The sequence below is a fragment of the Dipodomys spectabilis genome, unplaced genomic scaffold, assembly GCF_019054845.1.
Source record: "Dipodomys spectabilis isolate Male_0828 unplaced genomic scaffold, ASM1905484v1 ptg000002l, whole genome shotgun sequence".
Classification (NCBI taxonomy): domain Eukaryota; kingdom Metazoa; phylum Chordata; class Mammalia; order Rodentia; family Heteromyidae; genus Dipodomys; species Dipodomys spectabilis.
Window position 1 is genome coordinate 29,536,692 of NW_024870679.1, and position 14,837 is coordinate 29,551,528.

The 14,837-nt window shown below is 36.4% G+C and overlaps 1 protein-coding gene across 1 annotated transcript in view; it reads left to right on the top strand.

Annotated features, from left to right (window-relative positions):
• Positions 1-14,837, top strand: part of Slc44a5 (solute carrier family 44 member 5) — a 282,321-nt gene that overhangs the window by 145,749 nt on the left and 121,735 nt on the right. The window contains exon 3 of the mRNA XM_042685519.1: positions 7,280-7,328. Coding sequence (XP_042541453.1) covers positions 7,280-7,328 — 49 coding nt within the window. The remainder of the gene's footprint in view (positions 1-7,279; positions 7,329-14,837) is intronic.

Below are 14,837 nucleotides of genomic sequence, written 5' to 3' on the forward strand. Positions count from 1 at the left end.
ACTGAGGGGCCTCTGTGAAAGCATTACCCTGTATTGATTTGCAGGAAATAAAAATTTGCATCACAATGCATATTCTGTTAGCACATGGGGCAGGGTGAAGTCATCACTTTCCAGCAGTCATTACTCCTTGGAGTCAGCTAAATCTTATCATTTGACTGTGGTTTTACCATATTTTTAACTAAAATATAAGGTAATCAGAATTTCCAATAAGAAAGTATCAGCTTTTCGGGCAAGTTTAACAATGGCATTTCTTTCACAATGTTATCTCCTTTTTCACTTAGTGAGGTACATATCACAACACTGAAAGCTAGCCTAAATTCTTTTAAACTAGTCTGTCTATTTTAATGTAAAAAAGCAGGTAATTGTGGGATCAATATAAATTGTTAATCCTTTCAGTCTGCCTTCATTCAGCTTTTGTCTGTGGAATGACTTTAAGATACTCAGTGAATAACGGGTTTTGGGGTTAGACTGTGTAGTGTCCAGTACCACATTGTCCTCTTTTTAGGTTAATGGACCAGAGCAAACTAGCTTTCTCTATTGTGTTTTTGCTTCCTATCTGTAAAATGGTATAATAGAATATTTCAGAGAACTACTAGATGCATTAAATAATAATAATAAATATAAAAGGGTTATTGCATGGTACAGTCTATGGGGTCAGTTTCACATTTCATTCTACCTGGAACTGGGCAGGATGGTACACTCATGTGTCAAGCATTTACAGGAGACCTTGCTATGAATAAATATTCATTTAATAATTATTTTTATGTGGAATTCATGATTATTTCTCTTTCTTGACATTCATTGACCTTCTTGAACATTATTTTTATGTCTCTTCCAATGACTCTTTTATTTTGCTTTTAATCCCTAAGTGTAGTATTTCCCAAACCTCATATATGTCATGATGATCTGTCTTTCTCTTCATTTATTCCATTAGGTTTTGTCTTTTGTAAGAGCTAAGATTAAGGGCTATGAACAAACAGATAGAAATCATGACCGCTAGAGTATAATCAAGTAGCCTCACAATTTCTAAAACTTTCTGTGCATCAGAATTATTTGCTGAGACATTAAAAAAAAATACAAGTTCCCCAGGTCTACCCCAAATCTATAGAATTAGAGCACTTGGAGTGGGTAGGGTGTACAAAATTATATCCCAAAATAGTTTTGAAATATTGTAGTTAACTCAGCCAGAATTTAGGACTACAATCTAGGATGAGGAATAATGTAAAATCAAAATCAGAGTGGAAGAGCCATATCAAACAGCCTGGGGCTAGAAAACAGGTAGAAAGTGAGGCTGAAATGGTGTTTGTCAGGAGCTTTGCAAGCCTGTCCATTCATGACCTTTCTGTGTCCCATGGGTGCCCTCTGCAATGTCTCTACCACAGTTCTTACTCCAGAATGTTGGAATTACATCTCAAGTTTACACTGCTTATACAAATTTAGAGATGTATAGTCTGAAATTTTCATCCTTACATACCTGTCAGCAGTTTATGGCAATAAATGTTAACATAATAAATGTTGTTCATCAAAAAATTAAATCCCCCAACAACAAATCCTCAAAGAAACAACTGCCCAATAAATATGTGGGCTAAAGACTTACAGAGAAACTTCTCTGAAGAGGAAAGAAGGATGGCCAATAGACACATGAAGAAATGCTCATAAAAGAAATGCAAATAAAAGAAATGCAATATCAAAACAACATTGAGATACCACCTCACCCCAGTTAGAATGGCTATAATCAAGAACTGTAATAACAACAGATGCTGGAGGGGATGTGGACAGAAGGGAACCTTACTGCATTGTTGGTGAGAGTGTAAACTTGTTCAACCACTTTGGAAAGCAGTATGGAGGTTCCTCAAAAGACTCCACATAGAGCTCCCCTATGACCCAGCGATCCCACTTTTGGGCATTTACTCAAATGATCACAAACAAGACCATACTAAAGCTACCAGCATAACTATGTTTATTGCAGCATTATTTACCATAGCTAAGCTATGGAACCAACCCAGATGCCCCTCAGTAGATGAATGAATCAAGATGTGATATATACACACAATGGAATTCTATGCCTCCATCAGAAAGAATGGCATTGCCCCATTTGTTAGGAAATGGAAAGACTTGGAAAAAATTATATTAAGTAAGCCAAGCCCAAAGAAACATAGGTCCTGTGGTTTCCCTTATTTGCAATAACTAGCATATGTCTGAGACAAGCAGAAAAGGTCAGATAAGTTGATGTTAGGCGAAGTGAGCCTCAAGATAAGTATTCAAATATTTTTTTTTCTTTCATGCGATTGTTTCTAACATATTTATAAGATGATTTCTTAGTTGCTTTGTATGTCCCTCCCCCACGATATAACCCCTGTTTTCACTGTATTTGATGTTGGTATAATTTGTGGAGGGGGAGGAAAAAAAAAACAAATTGTTTAAATAGGGATACAGGTGGACCCATTGCAACAATGAGATGTACAAGACGTTTTGTGGAAAAACGAACTTTACAACTTTGGCACGTGGGGAGGGGAGGAGATAGGAAGGGATGGGAAGAGGAAACAAAGGAAGAGGCGGCAATGCTTGATAAGAAATGTACTCATTATCTTGCTCATGTAATTGTAACCCCTCTGTATAGTATTTTTACAATTAAAAAAAAAAGAAAAAAAAGACAAACTAAAAAAAATAAAAATAAAAAATAAATGTTGTTCAAATAAATTGTTGAAATGTCAGGCAAGTAAAAAGAGTGTGTCTGGGTGCTGGTGGCTCATGCCTGCAATCTTAGCTTCTTGGAAGGTTAAGATCTGAAGAACAGTCTGTGAGACTCTTATCTTTAATGAACTAGCAAAAAGCCAGAAGTGGAGCTGTGGCTCAAGTAGTAGAACACTAGCGTTGAACACAAAAGCTTAGGAATCATACCTATGCCATTAGTTCAAGCCCTATAACTGGCACGTGCTCATGCATGCCTATACAGACACAGAGACACAGACACAGACACCCACACCCACACACAGACACACAGACATACAGACAGACACCCAGACACACACAGACACAGACACACACACACACACACACACACACACACACAAAGAAGCAGATACTTGAAAGAGGTTGGTTGGCAGCAAGGGGAAAAGAGTATACAAGGAAGAGGAGAAGAGGGGAAGAATGCAGTCAAGAAGTTAGTGTATAATCTATGAACTTAAGAGTGAGGGAAGGGGTGTGTAGGGGAAGGAAGGATGAAAATGTTGAAAGGGGTGACAGTGATCAAGACACGTATTAATAAACTGCTTTGTTAAGCAGCAAGTCCTTTGTATAGCTATGTAAATGTAATAAAAAAAGAAAAAAAAGCAAAGAGTGAATTAGTAGTAGAATATTTAGTTGTATGTTACCAATTTGAACTAGTTAAAAACAAAAGGAGTGCTTGTGATATATACAGCTTAGTGGTAGAGCACTTCCTTAGCATGCATGAGGCCATGCACTCAATTTCTAGCACTGAAATCTGGGTGAGTATGCCAGAAAAAAAAAAAAAAAAAAAACAAAGCAAAAGAAATTCAGTATAATGTTTGTAATGGCAGGACCAGATGAAGACTATACAGGTCACCAACATTTCCATTTCTGCTTCTATTAGTACATTTCTGTTGGTAATTTCTCTCTGAAATTTCTAAAATTTTTGAATCTTCCTTCATCTTCATCTCTTCAGGGTTCTTCTTGGGATAGAAAATTTGGCTCAGTTTGGGTCCAGTGTCCAAACCAGATCCAGTGATCTAAGCCAGAACAGACATAGGAGAGAAGCTCAGCTGCTCAAGAATCACCTTTTTGGAATGGAGACACATGAATTAGGCCCATATAAAAGAAGACAGCCACTCCTAAAACTATCTGTTACAGTGAGGCAGTTAGAGACGTGGTCTGAATAAGAGGGGCTGAAAATATGTCAGAGAAATTGGCACTGAAGTACACAAGCATTTCTTTTTTTTTTTTAAACAAGTATTTTACATATTTTCCTCTGTAGTTGACATTGCATAGTACAACCATGGGATCAGTTTTTTTTCTTTTTCTTTTTTTTTTTTTACAACAGGCCAGCAGTATGGAGCTCCTAGGTAGATCATTGATCAACTGTCTAACTGTGGACATATTTGTTGGCCTCTATGTGCTCTCTCATCTCAAAAGTGAAACAAATAATTTCCAACTATTTGTATTATAAAATTATTCTGACCAAACAAATAATACACACAAATCGTTTCTTATATAGCATTTGATGCCGAAACCACGTAAAATAGTATTGTTATTGTCATAATAACATCACTCTATTATGACACCTCCAGAAGATCTGGAGTCACTTGAATGGAGCTATCTTTGACTTGTCTCACTTATCCCCACAAGTTTTATTATCTATCAAATTCCACTAACCTTTTTGATGTAGTATTAAGACTAATACTAGAGATCGGTGGAAGCTTACTAAGTACCAGACACCAAACACTTTTACTGTTCATTAATTTAATTGCCATGACAACTTTATAGGATAGATTCTATTATTCACACATACAAGTATGGAAATAAAAATGTCAATAGTCAAAAGACCTGTCTAGTGTCACCTGCAATTAAGCAATATTGAGTAGGCACTCTAATTCTCTTGTTGAATCTTAAATCTTACTATTGCCATCATTTAGAGAGTGATTCACATTACTCTACACTTGTTTTTGCAGTAGGTTTTTATTAGTCTCTTTGGCTTTGTTCATTGTAGAACAATATGTATATTCCTCTTCCTCTTGTCCATTTCCTTCTTTTCAACTTCTCCTTTTGCTCCTCCTCCTCCTCCTCTTTTTCTTCTTCCTCTTCATTTTCCTCCTTTTCTCCTTCTTTTTCAACTTCTTCTTGTACTGATGCTAGGGCTTGAACTCAGGTCCTTTCTCTCTCACTTGGCTTTTTTTTTTTTTTTTTTTACTCATGGCTAGCACTCTACTACCCTTGAGCCATACTTCCAGGCTGTCATTTTGATAGTTAGTTGGATATGGAGTCTCAAGGACTTTTCTGCCTAGAATGATTTTTGAACAACCATCTTCCAGGTTTTAGCATCCTCAGTAGCTAGAATTAAAAGCATGAGCCACCAGTACTCAGCTTAGATTGCTCTTTCTAAATCTTGCTTCTACTGTTCTTCTACTTGGTTCAAAATCCTCCTGTGGATCCCTGTGGCCTATCCTATACAAAATGACTTCCATCCCGCTTTTTTCTTTATCTTTATGTAACGTGGTACTTCACTATATATTCAGTCTTATTTTGTCTTCCTCCTTCCCCATTATCCATCATTCCAATTAGTCTGATCTTTTCACCACTGCTACAACATGCTATTTATTCCCACATCTGTGTATTTTATTCAATCCAACTCTTTATATGTAAACTTTACCTATCCATCTACAAATACTGAAGCTCTGAGTCCTTCCTTACTGTTTTCCATTGAATGGGACCTGAATTTCCCTAGGACTCTTATAGCATATGTTTTGTACCCTTTACTGTTTTCATGTTCTTCTTTGTAATATAATTGATGTTAAAGGCAGAAGTTATTCAATGCACATAAAAGGTAATAAATAAGTATTTATGAACTGTAACAGAATTCTAGTCTCACTTAACAAGAATATCGGTCCTTTCTCTTTTGTTCCAGTCTTCCACAAAAATGTCACTTCTGGAATGGAGCTCTCTGGACTATTCTAGTCCTTGATGAAACTTACATGTTCAGAACTCTTATAATAAATACACTTAAGATTTTTTTACCACATCTTGGTTTATCCCTGCTAGTATAAGATTGGGTATCTTACAGATAATAGAATTTGCTTTTCACAGCTCTAGAGGCTTATGAGTTTAAGATCAAGGCACTGGCAGCCTTTGCATTTGGGAGGGGGTTAATCTGTGCTTCCATAATGTGTCTTCCTCACTTGACTGAAGATACCAAAATGAGGAATCCTGCCTTCTAGCATGGCAGAACATATGACTTTCCAATGACTAGAGAACACTCCGAAAGGTTATTTCAGAAGGCATTACTCTTAATTCATGGGAGTGAAACACATCTGGCTCAGTCACTCCTCAATAGACTCTACCTCTTACAACTACTACACCATGGATTGTCAACATAAATTTTGGAAGAAGACAAGCATGCAAACCATACCAATGCATAATTTAATATTTTATTAATAGTTACATGTGGAATATTATTTGTTCAAACATTGCTATGCATCGCCTGGCATATATTCTCAAGAAATATTTTGTGAATGAATCATTATCTTCGCTTGCTTTTTTTATTTAAAGTCCCTGAAATAGGGACCATGCCTTATGCATCTCTTTAGTGCTCTCAGAATATCAGTGTTTTATGAATATTCACTGACTGACCAGTGTTTAGATTTCCATTGCAAATCTATCTTCCTTTATTGCTGCCTGTCTTTAACATGATTTCAGTAAAGAGGCCCTTGAGTTTCCTGGCTTCATTCCCCTTTGTACAGGCAGGGTCCAGTTGCTTATACATTCAGGTATTTTTCCAATCCATTTCCTGTCTTTAGTTCAGGACCAGAGTTTCTTACAAGGACAAATTCCTGAAAGAAGAGGTAAAAGTGCTTGCAGGGGCAGACTGAGGAGTAGTGAATTACAAAGGTAGACCTTTGACCAAGAATGATTTTATAGATCTGGTTACTGCTACTTATTCCATAATACAGACATATCAGGGAGAAAAATAAACCTGTTCTTATGCATCTGTCATTATTAAAAAGGAAGGTAATATATCACAATTATAATGCAACAATAAGTGACTAGGGTGTCTTCCCAAATGGTACAAAGTATGCTGGTAGATCTTTTAAAATGCCAATAAATGTCACATTTATATAAGATAATAGTAGTTTTATATAACTTACCACCAAAATGATAAGGACCAATCAGAACTGTTATTTGATTGGGAGGAAAGGAAAAGTTGTGATAAGTAAGCAATCCTGGGTAATGGCAGATGTAGCAGATCAGAAGGGATTCTTGTTTTCCTCCCCTAGATGTATTTCCCAATGATGCTTCTTTGTACAGTAGGAGGAGAAAAACTCAGTTCTCTGTTATAGTTCTCCACTGAGTTCTTCTAGTCTTGCTTCTAGGTAAAGAAAATGAAAGATATTAACAGCTGTAACCCAGGCACATACAATGTTTCTCTAGACCAAAGAAAGAATTTGACATTGCACCAAGCAATGGTGAGCTTTCTTTATAGTTTATGTGTATTTATTTGCTGTTCTACTGGCTTATATGTTTAAAAAGATCTTTGTTTTAACTGCAGGTGAACCAAGGACATATGATCCAGATTTCCAGGGGCCTACTGCCAACAGGTAAAAAATCTTTTACAGTGAATACATTTTTAAAAAGCAACACAATACCTTAGAAATGATGCAGTGCCATTCTTTCTTGGGAAAAATCATATTAAGTGACGTAAGCCAGTCCCAAAGAAACATAGGTCCCATGGTTTCTCTTATTTGCAATAATTAGTATATGTCTAGGATAATCTTAGCAGATGATCAGAATATCTCAATAGCTAAGTACATATGACCATATAAGATGATGCTAAGTGAAATGAACTCCTAGACATGGACACAAAAGGTTTTTCTTTTTGTTGTTGTGGTGGTTAATGTATTGTGTGATTTTTTTGTTTCGTTTGTATGTTCTTCCCCTGTGGTATATCCTCTGTTGACACTGTTTGAATTTGATACCCTGGTATTTTATATATGTTTATTTGAATTAGGAAAGGGAAGGGGAACAACAGAATGGTGGGACAAAGGACAAGGGGGGAACCAATGCAATAGTGATACACACAAGACAACATGTTGCAAATGATCTGTACAGCTCAGGAGTAGGAGAGTGGGGGAGGGAAAGTAGGAGAAAAATGAGGAAAGAGGTAACAAGTTTGACAAGAAATATACTTATTGCCTTATGTAACTGTAACCCCTCTGTATATCACCTTGCTATTTTCTAGTCAGCAGAGAATTGCTTCTATTTTCAGGGAGAATAGACTTATTTCTGTCTAAATGACAGCTTACTTACAGCTGTATAAATCTTTCTGTGAATCATGAATATCTTCTGTTCAGCCAATAAACTGCTGTAAGTTATTAGAATGAGAATTTTTATTTCTGAAGTCTCAAATGCCTTATGAGATTTAACCTCTTTGTGGAGAAGCAAGCATATTCAGTAGTTGTTTCATGCAACTGTTTGCTATGTGACTCATCAATGAAAATGCAGAGTTGCTATGCCAACTTCTTCCAAGGTAGGTATTTGTGCCACTCAGCTTCCAGAAGCAGAGTGGCTTCTTAGAGACCATCATTCTCCAATGTATCGGGTGCACTCTAGGACAATTTAAATGTTCTAGGGAATATCTATTTATCTCTCAGCTGGTGCTTCCCTTCCTCCAACGTGGTATATTGTTTCAAAATTAGCCAACAATTTGCAGTCCTCTTATTCATTTTACCCTCTATTCTCAGGCTTTTTGATAATCAGAAAGATGGTTGTGGGGCAGATCAGCTACATATGTAAAGATGATGCTGTTGATAGCTGCTGTTTTTTTTTCTTAGCTTTGGCTTTGATTTTTGGCAGTTGCATGTCATAATAAACTCTGATGTGAAATAATGATCAGCATGCTCATTTGCACTTGCCAGTCGTCGGTATATGTGAGAGCCTTTACTGTTATGTCCTTGTAATAGCTCAGCTTTAAACACATAGGTATCTGGCTTATGCTAATTCTGCGCAATATACAGCCACTTGTTTCAGTTATTCATTCTAAAGTATACCTAGTACAAAGTTCCCTTCTTCAGAATGGGTCTGAAACATCTATCCTTCTCTCCTTGGTAACACCATGACTACCTGTTGTCCAATGTACAAACAGCCTCCTTCAAATGTGGTGGTTACTGTAATGGCATTCATTTTACAATAACTAATTTGTGCAGTTTAAACATAACTTATTGTCCTCAAGGGATGGCTTAGAATATAACTGAGATTCCACAGTAATAATAATCATAGTAAATGAACTGCCACATTTAGACAGAGGAATGCAGATTACAGGCATGATTCCCATAGTCTTAGAGAAGATAGCAGTTAGGCTTGACTCATTTTATGCAGAAAATATTGTGTACTCTCTCTGGCTTCAGTTGTCAAATGCTACATGACATTTTAGTCATGGGTTGCACATATGACAGTGGACCATAGGAGTATATGTAATGTAGCTGAAAGATTCCTATACCTTGTCATGATGTAGCTGTTTCAGCATCCTTTTCCAATGCATTACTCAGTTGTTTGAGATGCTGGTATGAACAAATATGCTGAGATATGGTTACATGCAAGGTACTCACCATTGTGTTACAGTGACCATTAGCATTCAATATAGTAACATGCTGTATAAATTTATAGCCTGTATGGGTATCTATGTATCTATCTATGTATCTATGTATCTATCTATGTATCTATGTATCTATCTATCTGATATCATACATACACCACTTAGCCCACATGTATAGTAAATTATACCTTTCAGGATGATGTACCTACAGTCTGATCATTGCACATTGTTAAAATAGCCCAATGGATATTTCTCAGAAAATCCCCTTGATTAAGCTGTACACGAATGAATTAAGAATTTCAAGATAAAACCGAGAGGTTCAAGTCTAAACAACTGTGATAGTATTAGAATGCAGTTTATTTTCACCTGGTGCATTTTAAGATGCCCCAGGCATCATGAAGACCTTCAAAGATAAAATACTGAACATAGCTTCCATTCTCCACCCTTCATCCAAGAACTGAAGAGAGTCTTGTAAAATCATAAGGGCATGTCTACTGGAAGACTCAGTGAGCTCATTTGTAATATTTCAGGCAGCAACACTCTAAACTATCCATACTGGGAAAATGATTGGTGTAAAGAACAAATGACATGTTTATGTTGCTTAGTGATGGAGTACTTAACATACAAGAGACCCTGATTTCAAATGAACAACAAACAAATAAGCAGAGAAACTCTCAATTTCTTGCATTGTTTCATATTAGCGCTTGCTTTAAGAGCTAGCACCTTGTGCTTGTTTCATACTGCTTTTCCTGAAAAAAAAAATAGTCTTTTCAACTATTCAAGAAGCTCCTGACAGTACTCTGTGTGACTTTCTCTATGCTTGCTCCCTTTCACAGGTATAGTTTCTAACCAGTCACTAGTTCTCATTTATTCTTGTCTACTAATATTAGATTTGTGCAGCAACTATTGCCATAGTACTGGACAAGAAAAAGATGATGATGGTAGATTTTTTTCCCCAGCGACTTTGGAAACAGTAGGACTTTAGGCTTCATGTTCTGTCTTCTACATCCAACAGAATCAAGAAAAAGGCTGGTTAGTATTGGAATGATGTATAACAAAAGTGAAGGTCTGCTCTATTCTTGGCCAGGTATTAGAGGGTACAAATGAATACACTGAACAAACTTATAATACAATCTTTTGTAAAATAATACATGAGCAATTCCTCTTGTAATTTAGAACTAAGAGAAATCTTCCGTAAATGAATTAATGTTCTTTCTCCTGTTAGATAAGGAGAATGATGTGTAATTCATTATATATTTTTTGATATTGATTTGTAGTAATTCCACTGCTACATTTAAGTGTTAGCAACTATATTAACCTTCAAAGCAAAATCTATCAGAATTTAAAATTTTTATTTCAATAGTTCTATTGTATCCAACTGATTTACATGATTTCATTTAAGATCTTTTTGAGAAAGAGGTAACATATAGTACACAGGTAAACAGAAAGGAAAAGCCTACATGTTTCTCAAATGACTCTTCTTTTCTATACACAAAATAGATGAAGAACACTAGTGTTGCACTTGTCAGATTGATATTTATTTTTAAGACAAAAGAGCTACTGTTACTAAAGTCTGAAAAACTATCTGAGATTCAATGAGATGTGTTTATCTTTAGCTGAAGCATTAGTGAGGTTCACTATTATGGAGAGGTTCAAAGAGGGCATAAAGAGCCACTACTAGGGATTATGTGGATAAATTACTTCTGTGTTGTGAGAGTCTACAACTCTGATTCAACTCTCAGTATCAAAGTGCAGAGACTAGGTCAGCTCCAGGCTAAGTGATGGCACATAGAGCACCTACTGGCCTTCACTTCACATTCTTGGGATTCCAGGCACCATTGTCAAATAGGCAGCTCAAGTTACTGTGATGACTCAATTTTGTTTCCTAAACTTATGCAGTTCTTTCCTACATTGGCTTCTTGTTGAAATATTTGTTGTGGTTGTCTCTGTAAGGGGACTTAACTATCTAAAGATGAGGGGTCATTATAGAAAAATAACAAGAAAATGTTACAAAAATCACACAAAATCAAGAAGAGAATTTAGATCCCATGTTGTAAAATATCAGAAAAGAGGTTATAAAATATTTTGATTTGGAAAATCATTTGAAGTAAAAGCCTATTGTTCATAGCACGGACTCTTGGAAACTTATCTTAAAATTTCAAAGATGATGGGAAATAAAAATAAATAAATGCCCCAAATGGCTAATTCCTAAGAATATAAACATGAATTGAAGATGTGCTTTAATGCCGGCATTTATGCTTTTCCATCAGAGTGGAGCAAACGGCCTAATGTAATAAATTATTTATCATGTGATTCATTTCTACAGAAAGATATAGACTAACATATTTGTTTAATATTCCTGGTCTGTACTTTTAATTCTCCATGTGAGAAAGTATTTCTTTTTTCTGTTTTTGCAACTTAAAATGTCATTACCTATAAATTATTCCTGATAAAGATAATCATCCTAAGTTAGGCACTGTTGGTTTATGTTTATAGTCCTAGCTACATAGGAGATTGAGATCTGAGGATTATGGTACAAAGCCAGTCTATGTAGGAAAGTCCGTGAAACTCATTTCAAATTAACCACCAGAAAACTGCAAGTGTAACTATTGCTCAAAGTAGTAGCATGAGCAAAAGAGCTCAGGGATATCACCCAGGCCCTGAGTTCAAGCCCCAAAATAAATAAATAAATAAAAATTAAAAAAGATAATCAACCTCAGAACTTTACAGGCTGTATTTATTTATTTATTTTAATTTAATTTAATTTTATTTGAGAACATACTGTACAGAGGGGTTACAATTACATGGGCAGGATAATGCATACATTTCTTAGCAAGCATTGCAGCCTCCTCCTTTGTTTACCCTTCACCTCCCTTCCCAGCCTCCCCCCTCCCCCCCACCCAACCCCTCCCCCCCCCACACCGACATTGTAAAGCTCGTTTTTGACATGACATTTTGTACTTCTCATTGTTGCAACAGGTCCACCTGAATCCTTCAACGACTTGTTTGTCCCCATCTCCTCCACAAGTTATACTGACATCAAATATAGTGAAAGCGGGGGTTACACTGTGGGGGAGGGACATACAAAGCAACAAAGAAATAATCTTATAAATGCGTTAGAAATACATGCATGAAAGAAAAAAAACATTAAAATACATATTTAAGGGTTCGTTTTCCTAACATCACATTATCTGACCTTTTCCGCTTGACTCATACATATACTAGATATTGCAAATAAGGGAAACCATGGGACCTATGTTTCTTTGGGCCTGGCTTACTTCACTTAATATAATTTTTTCCAAGCCTTTCCATTTCCTAACAAATGGGGAAATGTCATTCTTTCTGATGGAGGCATAGAATTCCATTGTGTATATATACCACATTTTCTTGATCCATTCATCTACTGAGGGGCATCTGGGTTGGTTCCATAGCTTAGCTATGGTAAATAATGCTGCAATAAACATAGTTGTACTGGTAGCTTTAGTGTGGTCTTGTTTGTAAACATTTGGGTAAATGCCCAAAAGTGGGATTGCTGGGTCATAGGGGAGTTCTATGTGAAGTCTTTTGAGGAACCTCCATACTGCTTTCCAAAGTGGTTGAACAAGTTTACATTCCCACCAACAATGAAGTAAGGTTCCTTTCTGTCCACATCCCCTCCAGCATCTGTTGTTGTTAGAGTTCTTGATTTTTGCCATTCTAACTGGAGTGAGGTGATATCTCAATGTTGTTTTGATTTGCATTTCTTTTATGGCTAGGGATGTTGAACATTTCTTCATGTGTCTATTGGCCATTCTTCTTTCTTCTTCAGAGAAGTTTCTCTTTAAGTCTTTCGCCCACTTATTTATTGGGCAGTTGTTTCTTTGAGGATTTGTTGTTGGGGGGTATAATTTTTTGAGTTCCAAGTATATTTTAGATATGAGACCCTTGTCGGTTGTATGGCTAGTAAAGATCTTCTCCCAATCCGTGGGCTTTCTATTGATCTTGCTAGCTATGTCATTTGCCCTGCAGAAGCTCTGCAACTTTATGCAATCCCATTTGTCCAACCTTTCTTTGATTTGTTGTGTTTCCGGGTCTCTATTCAGAAAATTTCGGCCTGAGCCAAGGAGACCTAGGGTTTCGCTTATTCCATCCTGTAATGTTTTCAGAGTGCTTTGAGTTCAAGGTCTTTGATCCATTTGGAGTTGATTCTGGTGCAGGGTGATATATAAGGATCTAGCTTAAGTTTTCTACATGTAGTTAACCAATTTTGCCAGCACCATTTACTGAAGAAGCTGTCTTTCTTCCATTCTATTGTTTTAGCTCCCTTTTCGAAGATTAGATGGCTATAGGTCTGTAGGTTCATTTCTGGGTTTTCAATTCTATTCCATTGGTCCTGAGGTCTGTTCTTATGCCAATACCAAGCTGTTTTGATTACTATGGCTTTATAGTAGAGTTTGAAATTTGGTATTGATATTCCTTCAGCAGTGTTCTTTCCATTGAGGAGCGTTTTTGCTATTTGGGGTCTTTTATTGTTCCATATGAATTTTTGGATTGCCTCTTCTATTTCCTTGAAGAATGAGGGTGGAATTTTGATAGGTTTTGCGTTGAATTTGTAGATAGCCTTGGGAAGTATTGCCATTTTCACGATGTTAATCTTTCCAATCCAGGAGCATGGGAGGTTTTGCCATTTTTTAATTTCTGTGTTTATTTCCTTTTTCAAGATTTTAAAGTTTTCATCATAGAGGTCCTTCACTTCTTTAGTTAAGTTAATTCCTAGGTATTTTATTTTTTGTGGGGCTATTACAAATGGAGTTGCTTTCCTAATTTCAGCCACACTTTTCTCATTGTTGGCATACAGAAAAGCCATTGATTTTGGGGGGTTAATTTTATAACCTGCTACTTTGCCAAAGTTTTGAATCAGCTTGAGTAATTTGGGAGTGGAGTCTATGGGATTCTTTAAATACAAGATCATGTCATCTGCAAAGAGGGAGAGTTTTATTTCTTCTTTCCCTATTTGGATCCCCTTTATGTCTGCATCTTGTCTTATTGCTGTAGCTAAGCATTCTAATACTAGATTGAAGAGAAGTGGAGAGAGTGGGCATCCTTGTCTTGTTCCTGAGTTAAGAGGAAATGGCTTTAGCTTTTCACCATTGAGTATAATGCTGGCTGTAGGTTTGTCATATACAGCCTTTATTGTATTGAGGAATGTTTCATGGATTCCTAATTTTTCCAAAACCTTCATCATAAAGGGGTGTTGGATCTTGTCGAATGCTTTTTCTGCATCTATTGAGATAACCATGTGGTTCTTATTCTTGCTCCTGTTGATGTGATGAATAATATTAATTGATTTGCGTATATTGAACCAGCTTTGCATCCCTGAAATGAATCCTGTTTGATCGTGGTGTATGATTTTTTGGATGAATTGTTGAAGTCGATTGGCCAAAATTTTGTTGAGAAGTTTTGCATCAATGTTCATCAAAGAAATGGGTCTATAGTTCTCTTTCTTTGATGAGTCCCTGCCTGGTTTTGGGATGAG